This window comes from Carcharhinus amblyrhynchos, chromosome 21 (genome assembly GCF_965287045.1).
Source record: "Carcharhinus amblyrhynchos chromosome 21, sCarAmb.v2.hapA, whole genome shotgun sequence".
NCBI classification, from domain to species: Eukaryota; Metazoa; Chordata; class Chondrichthyes; order Carcharhiniformes; family Carcharhinidae; genus Carcharhinus; species Carcharhinus amblyrhynchos.
This window is the reverse complement of record NC_137344.1, coordinates 37,169,582-37,184,135: the sequence shown is the minus strand read 5'-3', so window position 1 is coordinate 37,184,135 and position 14,554 is coordinate 37,169,582. Positions and strand designations below refer to the sequence as shown.

The following is a 14,554-nucleotide window of genomic DNA, read 5'->3' as shown; positions in this document are numbered from 1 at the left end:
AATGCACCTAACCAGTACATCTTTCAGACTGTGGGAGGAAACGCATGCAGACGTGGGGAGAACGTACAGGCACTGCACATATAGTGAGCCAAGCCATGAATCAAACCCAGCTCCCTGGGTTAAATACCTAGGTTATCTGTCCCATTTCACACCTGAAACTTTCATATAAAACTCTTTCTAAGGTGGAATGCATATTAAGTGCTAATCCAACTTTTATGTTGCAAAAATTTCAATGATTTTAGCACAGTAATTGGTAAAATGTTTTCAACTTCATGGGTGGAATTGACTCATTTCATAGCAAAGTTATTTTCGTACTATTTCACACTTTTTGACAAAGTCATTGCTGTAGGTTAGATATTACAACTGTTACCTTGTTCAGCTTTGTGCGCAGAGTCACTGAGGGATGAGACCTATAACTGTTGTCTTGCACATCAACAGCACTGAGCCAGACCACTACTGAGGAACTCACCACAAACATTACTTTCCATTTGTCAACTTCTCTTCAATATTCATTTACAAAGGAAACTTTACCCTAGCTTTGACTGCTATGGCAAAGTCACCAGTTTCACTTCATAAGGGTGAGAAATGGAACCCAAGAACTGGATAGGTTTTCTAGCCATCTATTTGCAAGTTGACACTGCCAGAACCCAAAAAGTGAGGCTTTGCTCTCAACAGTCCAGTGACATCAATTCCAAATTTCCAGGGACTATTAACACGGCAAGGTGACATTGTGGAAAATCTAAGTCACACAAAAAATTACAAACAAATGAATTTCTGAACCCAGCAGTGTAACTGCAAAGCCGCTAAGTGACACCCATCTATTAATAGTTTAACCATCTACACAGCAAACAACATTTTGGCTTAACCCATAAAACCTTGAGGCTCAAACCAATTTTGACCCTTTTTTGTGATTCTTTTTATAAAAGCATTTTGGAGTAGAATTTAAACATAGTGCTATCTGCGAATGGCATTCTTCAACACAAAACACCATGAGTACTGCTAAATGTAGCTTGGACACCATTGTTGATAGCAGTTCAAGTTTTGGCTGATGATCTGGCAGGCTGACGGGACAGTGTGTGTGGGGTGGGGGGAGGGATTGAACAGAGGAAAAAGAGAGAGAAAGAGTTGGGGGCCACAGCACACAAAGGGAGCAATGAGTCATTGAGTTATAGATAGATAATCTCGCCATACTGAATGAGGGTGAGGAAGAGGGAGAAGAGAAGAACACTCTTTTGGCATATCCTGATAGCCTCATATTTTCTAGTAGCTGATTTTGGAATGCAGGAAGGCTGGGGGCAGCTGATCCAGGTTGCTAACCTGAGCTGTAGCACTAAGATCGAAGCTTCCATAAGCTCCAGTGTCCTCTGCCCTTGCCTCCTCTTCGTAAACTAGAAGCTGGTGTGAGAAGCAGGAGGACCAGAAAAGGGAAGAAAAAGAAAGTGTTTGCTAAAAGCAGAAAATGGTCTTCATTTACATCATTGAAAAGTTTGCACATAAACATTAAGGTTAACATTCCATCCCATTTGTTTGCCAATTTCGAGAGCCTCATAATGCTTACTAATGAGTGAAACTCAGGACAAGGGCACTTCACGAGCACACCATTTCCTCAGTAAGAGGATGCTTGGGTGCATCATCCTGAATATTACTGAACAAAGGTACAACCTGCAGTTTAGTAGACTCCCATGAGTGCTCAAGTCTCAAGTTAAAGAGCTTAAATCGTTGTGTAAAGGTGCCCATTCATATTGGAGGCCTCTTCTGCAAACAAATAATAACCTGATTGTTATAAAGTCGAGTTTTAAAACTAAGATCATTTTGAACTAAAAATGAAATCAGGCAACTTTCTGCATCCAACGCTGATGCAAATTGGGGCAACAAACACCACTTCAGTTTGGTTAGATTTTGTTTCGACCACAAGATATAATTGGCAAAGGGAAGCCAGACAAACACACTGATTTCAGCCCTCTGCCAATTCTACTAGAACTCTCCAAGAATATTGTCTCATATTAAGCAAAGCATGTAAATCACAGAAGTATACTGGAGTGACCTGCTGAATTTCCCTAAAATCTCTCCATTTCTTATTCCCTTCAAGGATACCCAGCACCATCAGTACAGCTCATATTAGCCATGGTTCAGCAGATGATATCCTCATCACAAATTGGGGGCACATTTCAGCGCAAAATCTAGATGGCCACTCTAGTACAGAAAGTGTTACAATGTTGGAAATATCATGTTTCAAAGGAGATATTAAAATCACATACCTTCACAAATGACACAAAATATCCTACAGCATTATTTTAAAAAATGACAGAGCTTTCCCCCAGTGTTCTGATTATTTAATCTCTTAACCACCAGATTAATTGGATGGCACAGTGTTTAGCACTGCTGCCTCACAGCACCTGGGTTCAATTAAGGCCTTGAGAGATTATCTGTGTTGAGTCTGCACATTCTCCCTGTCTGTGTGGGTTTCCTCCAAGTGCTCCTGTTTCCTCCCACAGCACAAAGATGTGCAGGTTAGGTGGATTGGCTATGCTACCTTGCCCCTTAGCATGCAAAAATATACATGTGAGGTGGATTAGCAGGGTAAATACATAAGAGTTACATGGATAGGGCCTGGGTAAGAGTCAGTGCAGACTCAATGGGCCAAATGGCCTCATTCTGCACTGTAGGAATTCCATGATTCATTGCTATTCGTGGGACTTTTCTGTGGGCAAACTGGTGGCCACATTTCTTTCATTACAACAGTAGCCACAATTATTGGCTGGTTGTGAACCAATTTAGGCTGGCACAGAATGAGTGGGATTCAGAATTCACAAGTGCCTCGATCCTTTCCCTTCATTCTGTGCCAGGGTGTACATGGTACCAGATCCAGGCTGGTTACTAGTGTCAGTAAAAACCTACTTTACAGTTCCTTAACCAACTAAACGTTTTGGTCCAAAAGGTAGACGTGGCAAACCAGCACTCGGCAACAGCCGTAGGTAGAGAGAGAGAGAGAAAGGGAATAATATTCCAATAACTATCCCTGAAAGGGAATGAAGGAAATGCAGCTCTGGGACTATTAGTGTTCGTTACAATGACGATGTGTTGTCATCACATAACTTGCATAAGACGAAGATATGTAATTGATTTGAGGAGAAACCTCCTGTTGAACATACCACGTCGCTTAAGCAATCTTCCCTTTTAGAGTCTAAGCTGCCCTGCTCACTGCTTGCGGACGGTGAGAGGCAGTAGTGCTTGGACGGGTTGGAATCAGCAGAATCTCCGCCTCCGGTTTCAGGGCGCTTGTTACGACCTGAGCCGCAAATTACTGACATTTGAAATGAGCTCTGCAGGCAGAGGGCCTGCCCGAAACTACATCTGTCCTCAGCCGACCGGGACATACACACAGCAGCACATTGTTTCCCCCAGTGACCACCTCAGACGGGAGAGAGATTATTATGGGGAAATAAGCTAACTAACCGGCCACACTCCCACACCTCACTCAGGTGAAATTAACCTGACGGAAGGCAGTGTACCCGGAAGCCAGTTTGTAACAGTTACAAATCCCGCCTCCTCTCCGCGCTGATTGGTGCAAACCCTTGCATTTGTAACGTTTGCAATCGATGGTAGCCTGATTGGTCGGATTAAGTTGTCAATCATTCAGATCAAGGCAAAATCCTGCAGATCACACAATCCCTACAGTGCAGGAAGTTAATGTTTATTAGTAGGTTTACATCAACCATGAGGCCATTTGGCCCATTGAGCCTGCACTGCTCCTGAATACATTGTAAAAAGTCTGACAGTACCAGGTTTTAGTCCAACCGATTTATTTGATAGTAAACTCACAAGCTTTCGGGTTAGTCCCTTCGTCAGGTGAATGGAGAGTGTGTGTGGATGGAGACAATGTGTGTGGAAGGAGTGCACACATTGTCAGCCACTTCAGGACTTGAACAGCAGGTTAGATGTAAAGATTTACATTCTAATCAGTAATCTCTAAACTGTCTGTGCTTTATATGGTCTGTCTGAGGCCAGAACTCTCCATTCACCCGACGAAGGGACTAACCCGAAAGCTTGTACGTTTACTATCAAATAAATCAGTTGGACTAAAACCTGGTGTTGTCAGACTTTTTACTGTGTTTGCCCCAGTCCAACGCCGGCATAGCCACATCCTGCATACATTTTCAGCTCCATTGCTGGAGTAAACATGTTAAATGAAACTGACCAGCGGAAATGTTTCAGTGTTAACAGTTCCATTCTTTAAAAAAGTTCAACATTAAAAAAAACTTCGGAAAGCAGGCTCTATCCCTGTAACCTGACGTATTTACCTTTCTATCCCCCAGCACTAAGGCCAGGGTTTTCCAGCCGCAATCGCCCCAAAGCCCGAAAATCCCACCCAAGGTCAATGGGCCTTTGCCTTCCTTCCCCCCCCCCAACTATGATCCCCATGGTGTGCAGGACAGGAAAACTTCCCCCAAGAGTCAATTTGGCATGGCCAATCCACCTAATCCACATATATCTCTAGAGTGTGGGAGGAAACGAGAACACTTGGAAGAAACTCACACAGACCCAAGTAGAACATGCAAATCCACGCAGACATGCAGTCACCCGAGGCCAGAATTGAACCTAGCACTGTGAGGCAGCAATGCTAACCATTGTGCCGTCCCAGATGCTGGAATCTGAAACAAAAACAGCAAATGCTGGAAAACATCAGCAGGTCTGATAACATTTGAGAGAGAATAGGACTCACGTTTACATGGCTCTATTCTCTCTCCATGCTGTCAGACTTGCTGAGATTTTCCAGCATTTTCTGTTTTTGTGTTGACCCTGCCCATCCACACTGCCTCCCAATCTCAGTTCGAACAAGACTGGTATTTTTAAAGTTTTTTTTTAAAAGTTGGGACTTTTTTTAAATGGAACCATTAACAATGAAACATTTCCTCTGGTCATTTTCATTTAATATGTTTGCTCTGGCCATGTACCTGGAAATATATGAACTTCGGGAACAAAAGTCTGAAGGAGCTTGTGAAATGAAACTGGGAAATTGTTATAAATACTCAGCAGGTCTGGCAATATCTGTGGAAACTCTTTCTCTCTCTCTCTCCACGGATCTGCTGAGTATTTGCAGCATTTTCTGTTCTTAAATCATCAATTTCCCAATTTGTAGAGTGAAATCTTCATAAACAATCACTGAGCGTTGTTCCAGTAATTACACAGTGCCTTAGAGATCACAGAATTGTTATGACACTGAAAGTGGCCATTTGGCCCATCATGTCTGCACTGACTCTTCAAACAAGCATCATGACTTAGTGCCATTCCCCTGCCTTTTCCTCATACCCCTGCACATTGTATCTAATTAAGAAATCACCTAAGGCCCTCTTGAATGCCTCAATTGAACCTGCTTCCAGCACACAGCACATTCCAGACCCAAATCATACATATGAAAAGATTTTTCGCACAGCACATTTACTTCTTTTGCAAAGCACATTAAATCTGTGCCGTCTCGTTCTTGAATCTTTAACAAGTGGGAACAGCTTTTTTGCTATCTACTTTGTTCAACATCCTCACCTTTATAGAGGTTTTGAACACCTCTATAAAATCTCCTCTTAGCCTTCTCCTCTCTGAGAACAGTCACAAAATCTCAAATCTATCTTCATAACTGAGGTTTCTTAACCCTTACAACTATTCTTGCAAAGCTATTCTGCACTCTCGCCAATGGCTTCATATCCTTCCTCAAGTGCAGCACCTAAAACTAGACACAATTCCACAGCTTCCTGAAGTTTCCTGGAAGAATAGAAGTTTATTCCATGTATTCGTCCCTCTTTGAGAAGAAAAACATCCTGATGTCCATCTTCTAACTTACTGATTCGAATCTGTGACGTTCTCCTACTCCCACAATATACTTAAGTGTATATTACCAACTTGCCTTTTCCATTCCATTGGCAGTCATGAACTCGGGTGACTGCATGTCTGGGTGGAGTTTACATGTTCTCCCCATGTCTGCGTGAGTTTTCTCCAGGTGTTGCCATTTCCTCCCACACTCCAAAGATATGAGTTTTAGGTGGATTGACCATACCAAATTGATCCTTGGGGGGAGTTTTCCTGTCCCACCCACCGCAGTTAAAGGGCTGCATGGTAGCATAGTGGTTAGCACTGTTGCTTCACAGTTCCAGGAACCTGGGTTCGATTCCCAGCTCAGGTCACTGTCTGTGCGGAGTTTGCATATTCTCACCGTGTCTGTGTGGGTTTCCTCCGGGTGCTCCGGTTTCCTCCCACAGTCCAAAGATGTGTGGATTAGGTGTATTGGCAATCTAAATTGCCCCTTAGTGTCCCGTGATGCATAGGTTAGAGGGATTAGCGGGTAAATATGTAGGGATACGGGGATAGGGCCTGGGTGGGATTGTTGTCGGTGCAGACTTGATGGGCCGAATGGCCTCTTTCTGCACTGTAGGGGTTCTATGGTCCTAAGGTAACTCCCTGTGTTTCAGTGGCCAGAACTGAACACAGTGCTCAAGGTGTGGTTTGACCAGAGGATTATTCAAATTATTGATCAAAACCTCTTCTGACTTGTATTCTCTTTATTCTGCAATGTAATTCAACATTCTATTGTCTTTTGTCGATTGCTGTCTGCATTGTTTGGATGAGTTGTGCTTTGAGTCTACTAAGACACTTAGATATCTTTCATCTCCTCCCTATTTCAACATTGTTCAATGATTAACATGTCCGGCTTAACTTTTTCTCTTCCTATACATTGCCATTCTTAGAATGATAAGTCTGCCTTTGACAGTCTCTTTACAACTTCAGGAATCCTGCTAAGTTACTGAAATACTTCTGCTCAAAGCATGAAAAAAATGCTTCCTTGTTTCTTTCATGTGTAAACACACACTGACAAGGTTTGTTATGCCATGTTTATGATTAATGTTTTCTGACTTACTATTTCTATTTTTAAAAGATTATCCCTATAATTAGGTCATCTCAAAGTCATTTGAAACTCTTGACTCACATTATGTAATGTTAACAGACCTGCAGATCTGGTTTAAAAATTCTTCCCTTTACTATTTGTAGACTACCACATCGTGAAACATTGCTCACTTCAAGTGACGATGATAAATTCCTTTCAACAACATCGTTGCATTTTGCTTTTACACTTGGTCCCAATGACCTTTGTTTGAATGGGCCAGCACGGTGGCACGGTGGTTAGCGTTGCTGCCTCACAGCACCAGGGACCCAGGTTCAATTCCAGGCCATTGTGTGGAGTCTGCACATTCTCCCCGTGTCTGCGTGGATTTCCTTTGCCTGCTCTGGTTTCCTCCCACGGTCTGAAAGTTGTGCTGGTTAGGTGCATTGGCCATACTAAATTCTCCCTCGGCGTGCCTGAATAGGCGCTGAAGTGTGGTAACTAGGGGATTTTTATAGTAACTTCATTGCAGTGTTAATGTAAACTGATTTGTGATACTAAGAAAAAATAAATTAAATAGATAAGAATACTTTCATAGAATCCCTGCAGTGCAGAAGGGGGCCATTCAGCCCATCAAGACTGCACTGACAACTATCCCATCCAGGCCCTATCCCCATAATCCCACATATTTACCCTGCTAATTTCCCTAACACTAAGGGGCAATTTAACTATGGACAATCCACCTAACCTGCACATCTTTGGACTGTGGGAGGAAACTGGAGCACCCGGAGGAAACCCATGCAAACACAAGGAGAATGTGCAAACTCCACACAGACAGTGACGCAAGTCAGAAATCGAACCCAGGTCCCTGGAGCTGTGAGGCAGCAGTGTTAACCACTGTGCCACCAATACTGATCCTAAATTATACCTCTCACGGTATATCTGATGTTTAGTCAGAAGGGTTGGTGGAAATTTATCTAAGATGCCTTGAGTGATATTGGGCATCAGTTAAACTTTTGACAGTTGCATCAACAGATGATATTGGATCAGCATCTATTCTCTTCCAGTCTGGAATATTTTTTCCAGGAAAGCTGGGGAGATGCATGATGGACAGATGTATAATTGATGTATAATCTTGCATCATTCCATTTACAACATCGCCAGATGTCAAAGTAAATTTCAATGAAGAAAATGCAACTTGATATTTGAGGAAATAAGCATATCAAATATAAAAAAAAATATATAGCAGCTTTCACAATCTTTATTTCATTTTTATTTATTAGTGTCACAAGTAGGCATACATTAACACTGCAATGAAGTTACTGTGAAAATCCCCTATTTGCTACACTCGGCTCCTGTTTGGATACAGAGAAGGAGAATTTAGCACGGCCAATGAACCTAACCAGCAGGTCTTTCAGACTGTGGGAGGAAACCGAGCACCCGGTGGAAACCCATGCAGACACGGGGAGAACATGCAGATTCCACACGGACGGTGACCCAAGCCGGGAATTGAACACAGGGTCTCTGGCGCTATGAGGCAGCTATGCTAACCATCATGCTGTCAAAATGTCCCGATGCATTTTGCTGCCATGAAGTAGTTTGGAAATGTAGCACTGTTGCAATGCAAGAAATGTTGTAGTCAATTTGTATATAGCCAGCTCCAATAAACAGCAATGTGAAATTGATCAGGTTATTGGCGATACTGACTGAGGAATTAATATAGGCACAGGGGATAACTATCCCGCTCTTCATTAAAATGGTGCCATGGAGTCTTTTATATCCACCTTAGAGAACAACAGGGCAGCGTGCAAAAGACGGTGCAGAATTAGAGAGTCAGCCTGGATTTCAGTGATCAGGTCCTGGAGTGGGACATGTCCACATGATGTGAAGTGATGTGATGAGATCTCCCAACAGAGCCACAGTCGAGGGCTAAATGGACACTGTTTCTTTGAATTGTCCATTCAGTACAATTGGAAAGTGGGTGAATTGTTTTTCCACAGCTTCTTGGAAAAAGTCAGCAGAGAAGCAAGACAGATGGCTTTGTGCTCCAGATGCAGTTAAAACATGGAGTCTGCACTCTGCATTTCCTGTCTGTCATATCACATTTCCTTTGTTACACTTCAGGTGTCACACTTCAAGATCACATTTATCGGCTTGTATTTGATATTCCCCGAAGAGTTATAAATCAGAGATCAACAGGTAGGGAATGTACACTAACATAAAGAAATGACTAGAAACCTGTCATTGTGAAAGGACCAGACATGTGTAAAAACCATGATTAACAAGAATGGCTTCAAAACATTCTGAAGTTAATTTGGGGCCCCATTCTTAAGTTTTCAAAACAAATTTATAGCTAAAAATAAGATTTCTAATTCATAAAACCATCAACTCTATGTAAATTACTTATTACTACTTATTAAACATGGTGCTGTTAAATCCCAGAGAAAATGTGTTCACAAATGGGCCTACTCCCGTGTCACAGGGATCAATTTGATGCACTTTGGCTGGAAAATCAATTACTGGGTTAAACTTTGCCAATCATTTTTTTCTCTCTGCAAATGCCTTGATGACTCCTGCTTGGCCGCTATCCACATCAATCAGAACAAGCCTCCCACCCACCCCCTCATCATGTTGGCTCCAGAAGCATTAAGGTGTGCCAAGATGCACAGTCTGTAAGAACTTGGTCTTTACACACCTGTGGAAAAATCTGCAAAAACCTGCACTGAACTGATGTCTTTCTTTTTGTATAAGCACCTGCAAACAGTGAGGTTTTTGAACTGTTTCTGAGTTAACATGTAAATAATGATAGGTAAGAAGTTGTTAATTTATGGTTGTTAAAACAATTATAAATGCTTATGTAATGCTCCACTCATAATCAATCTCCTCAAAGTAGAGTATGAACTTCCCTGCACCTTTCCTGAAAAAAAACTATTATATTCAAGGTTATTGCAATTACAGTAATTGCACAGTATTTTCAGTACATCAACAGTCCATTTCTCCCCATAAATCCATGCTGGTGTCTGTTCTATAAACAGGCCTTTATCTAACGTTCATCATCTAGCCAATAGAGCCAATGATTTAGCACAGATGGGGGCATTTGGCCCATCTTGTCCATGCAGATCCAAAGACACCCAGGTGCCCTTTCTAATCCCATCTTCCTGCAGCCGGCCCAAAGCCCTACAGCTTATAAAACTTAAGGTGCAGATCCAGGTACTTTTTAAAAGAGTTTAAGGTTTTTACCCACACCACCCTCTACGTAAAAACATTTTTCCTCATGTCCCTCTCATCCTTTTGTCATTTAGCTTGAATATATGACCCCTGGGTTTGAACTCACTCCAAGGGAAGCAGGTGCCTCCTGTCCATTCTATCTCTACCCCTCACAATTTTATACACCTCAATTGAGTCATCTCTCTGCCTTCTTTGTTCCAAGGAAAACAACTCTAAGCTCTCCAATCTCTCCTGGTAGCTGCAATTCTCCAGCCCTGGCAACATTCATATAAATCTTCTCTGTACTCTCTCCAGAGCAATTACATCTTCCTGTAATGTAATTCCTTTATTTTCTGTTTAGCTTCCTTTTAAATGTATCCAGGCTAATTGCCTCAACTACTACTTGTGGTAGCAAGCACCACATTCTAACCACTCTCTGGTTACAAAAAAATAATTTTCCTGAATTCCCCTTCTGAATTTATTAATGACTATCTTATATTTATGGCCTCTCGTTCTGGCCTACTCTGCAATTGGAAATATCTTCTCTACGTCTACTTTACCAAATCTTCAGGACTTCAAAGGAAAGCCGATGATACGAGGACTAAGGGACACAAGTTTAAGCTTTTAGGCCAGATATACAGTGGGAATGTGAGGAAGTATTGGGGCGTCATGTGGCATAGTGGTTAGCATGGTTGCCTCACAGTGCCAGGGACCCAGGTTTGATTCCCGGCTTGGGTCACTGTCCGTGCAGAGTCCGCACATTCTCTCTGCGTGCGGATTTCCTCCGGGTGCTCCGGTTTCCTTGCACAAGTTCAAAAGATGTGCTGGTTAACTGCATTGTTCATGTTTAAACTTATTTAATGTAAGTCTAACAAGTAGGCTTACATTAAACTGCAATGAAGCTACTGTGGGCCATGCTAAATTCTCTCTCAGTAACTTGAACTTTTTTTTAACGCAATGAGTGGTAATGATCCAGAACTTGTTTCTCTGAGGGTGCTGGAAGCTGAGGGGACGAATGACTTCAATAGGAAACACATGAGGGAAGGAAACACACACAGTTATGGAGATAGAGGGGACTGATTGGATTACTCTCCAGGGAATCAGTTTGCACTCGATGGGCTAAATGTTCTCCTGTGTTGTAATGAATCCATCAGCTCACATCTTTATGGTGATGTTGCATGTCTTACAGGTTGAAACAAATTTATTTTGTATTGCGTTCTGAAGAGGTACATCAGTTCTGGTCACTCTATTATAGAAAGGATATTATTAAACCAGAAAGAGCATAGACAAGATTTACCAAGATGCTACTGGAACTTGCTGGTTTGAGTTATAAGGCGAGGCTGGGTGGACTGGGACCTTTTTCCCTGGAGCATCGGAAACTTAAGGGTGCTCTTATAGAGGTCTATAAAATAATGAGGGGCATAGATCAGCTGGATAGTCAATATCTTTTCCCAAAGGTAGGGGAGTCTAAAATTAGAGGGCATAGATTTAAGGCGAGAGTGGAGAGCTACAAAAGTGTCTAGAGAGGCAATTTTTTTCACAGAGTGTCTGGAACAAGCTGTCAGAGGTAGTTGTAGAAGCAGGTACAATTTTGCCTTTTAAAAAATATTTTGGGTAAAATGGGTATGGAGGGATATGGACGAAATGCGAGCAACTGGGACCAGCTTAGGGGTTTAAAAAAATGGACAAGTTGGGCCAAAGGGCTGTAAACCTCTACGATTCTATGGCATCGCTCAATTTTTGTTTACACTGAGAAACTTGAACACCACATTATTCATAAGTATGCTGCATAAATAAATCCATTTATATTGCTGCAATTGTTATTTATTCAGTTTTCCGATTGTTTGTAATGGTTAAGTATCGTGCTGTTTCCATGAACCAATGAAAAAAAAACACTTGCTTCATTTAAGGCGGATGTCTCACAAACTTTCTTTTCAACTGGACTGTTTACCACTCTCCCACTTCCACCCCCCTGCCCCCCAGAACACCATTATTTCTGATTCACTACAGACAGTACCACAAGATATCTGATAGGTAAATACGTAATAAAGTAGATTGCAATGGTCAATCTTTCAGCATGGACATCTTTGCATGCCAATTACATGAAACATTACTGTTAGCATGACACAATGCCAAACACAAGAATTAAAAGTAAAACTAATTTTGAACTGCTTTCAGCAATTCCATAGTCTCTTTTATGAAAATAGTGGATACTTTGGAGTGATTTTTTCCCCCAGCATCCAGTACTCTATACTTGGAGTACATATAGTCTCTATACTTGGAGTACATATAGTCTCTATACTTGGAGTACATATAGTCTTTACATTGTCAGTGCTGTTCCTGGACTGAAAGTAGTTCAGGATTTGAAAGGCCAGTGTTGACTGTTCACTGTGAACAGTGATTCTCATAGAATCCCTACAGTGCAGAAGGAGGCCATTCAGCCCATCAAGCCTGCACTGACAACAATCCCACCCAGGCCCTATCCCCATAATCCTACATATTTACCCTACTAATCTCCCTAACACTAAGGGGCAATTTAGCATGGCCAGTCAGCCTAACCTGCACTTCTTTGGACTGTGCGAGGAAACTGGAGCACCCGGAGGAAACCCATGCAGACACGGGGACAATGTGCAAACTCCACAGTGACCCAAGACTGGAATTGAACCCAGCTCCATTGACTGTAAAACAACAAGGCACGTACTAAGATTGTGCGCCACACTCCGGCGCCTGTTCAGGTACACTGGGAGAGAATTTAGTATGGCCAATGCACCTAACCAGCATGACTTTCTGACTGTGGACAGTTATCCAAGACCAGAATTGAACCCAGGTCCCTGGCGTCATGAATCAGCAGTGCTACCACTGTGCCACCCGGTTCCAAATGACCCCTCGTTTAATCTTAGGAAGGGAAGCTCAATAAAGGTTAAAAAGAACTGTAATTAATGTCTTATCAACATCCATTTTTCCTGTTTATCAATAGAGCTTTATTTAAAGGCTGTGTTAGTTTGGTGATTACTGATGAATTTTCTGTGATGATTGGTTAGGAGGAGTTTTAAAATGACAGGGTGTGATGAACTTGTATGAACAATGACGGAAACATTGTCATTCAATGCAAGAGCTTCAACATTCCTGTCATTCCTCACTCCAATGTGGCCAGAGGCAGCATTTAGAGAATTTCCTTACGGTGCTGCTAACATTCTTTTTAAAAACATAAATATTAAAAACAATAAGATAGACTGTGTGACAGATGGTGGTGTAGTGTAAAGCTAGCCTTGGTGTTAGTAATTGTGAAACTATCATCATTTTGTTATTAAAAATCCCATTTGGTTCACTAATGTTCCTTAGGGAAGGAAATCTGCCACCCTTACCTGGTCTGACCTACATGTGACTCCAGAGCCACAGCAATGTGGTCGACTCTTAAATGCTCCCTGAAATGGCCCAGCAAGCCATACAGTTCAAGGGCATTTAGGGATGGGCAAGAAATGCTCGTTGTGTCAGCAATGCTGACATCACCCATCAAGGAACAAAAGAAGAAAACATACGAATTGTGTGTAGACCATTGAAACCAGAGTCCATGGCGGTGTTTATTTTTCACATGAGCTGTAGTACCACATCTCTTTACCTCAATTGCATCTACTATTCCCAATGTGGTCTACTCTACGTCAGAGGGACTAAAGGCAAACTGGGTGACTGCTTAGCTGAACATCTTCGGTCTGTCCACCAGCAGGACCCAGACATTTTTGTCGCTTGCCACTTCATCACACCATCCTGCTCTCCTGTCCACATGTCCGTCCTTGCCCTTTTGCAATGTTCCAGCAAACCCGACGCAAACTGGAGGAACAGAACCTCAACTCCCGATTAGGCCTGAACATTGAGTTTAACAACTTCAGGGCATGAACTCTCCCCTCCATCCCATTTCCGTTTATTTTATTTCATTTCATCTCATTCTTCATTTTATCTCTCTTCTTCTCCCCCCGCCATGGCCCCCCCCCCCCCCCACCCTCTCCCCACCTTCTTCAGGCCACATTCCTCAGGCAGCTCTTTACCAAGCTGTACCTTTGTTTTGTCATTCACGCATTCTTATCACTTAATGGATATTTTCAATCCCTTTTCAGCCTTCTGCATACATTGACATTCCCTTTGTCCAATGGCACCACCCCTCCCTACCCTCTATCTCTGCTGACTGTCTTTCCCCTCAGCTCTGACGAAGGGCCATCTAGACTCGATACATTTGCTCTTTGATTTGATTTTATTTATTGTTGTTACATGTATCAACATAGAGCGAAAAGTATTGTTTCTTGCATTCTCTACAGACAAAACATATCGTTCATAGAGAAGGAAACGAGAGAGTGCATAATGAGGTATTACAGACATAGCTAGAGTGCGGAGAAAGATCACCTTAATGTGGGGTAGGTCCATTCAAAAGTCTTGACAGCAGCAGGGAAGAAGCTGTTCTTGAGTCAGTTGGTACATGACCTC

General features: G+C 42.3%; 1 protein-coding gene across 2 annotated transcripts in view; it reads right to left on the bottom strand.

Moving 5' to 3' along the window:
- Window positions 1-3,457, bottom strand: part of qtgal (queuosine-tRNA galactosyltransferase) — a 301,592-nt gene extending 298,135 nt beyond the window's left edge. For both annotated transcript variants that reach the window (XR_013889124.1, XM_080209035.1), the window contains exon 1: window positions 3,153-3,457. Coding sequence is in view for 1 of the 2 variants with exons in the window: in XM_080209035.1 (XP_080065161.1) it covers window positions 3,153-3,377 (225 nt within the window). In the remaining variant the exon portion in view is untranslated. The remainder of the gene's footprint in view (window positions 1-3,152) is intronic.
- Between the last annotated feature and the right edge of the window lie 11,097 nt (window positions 3,458-14,554).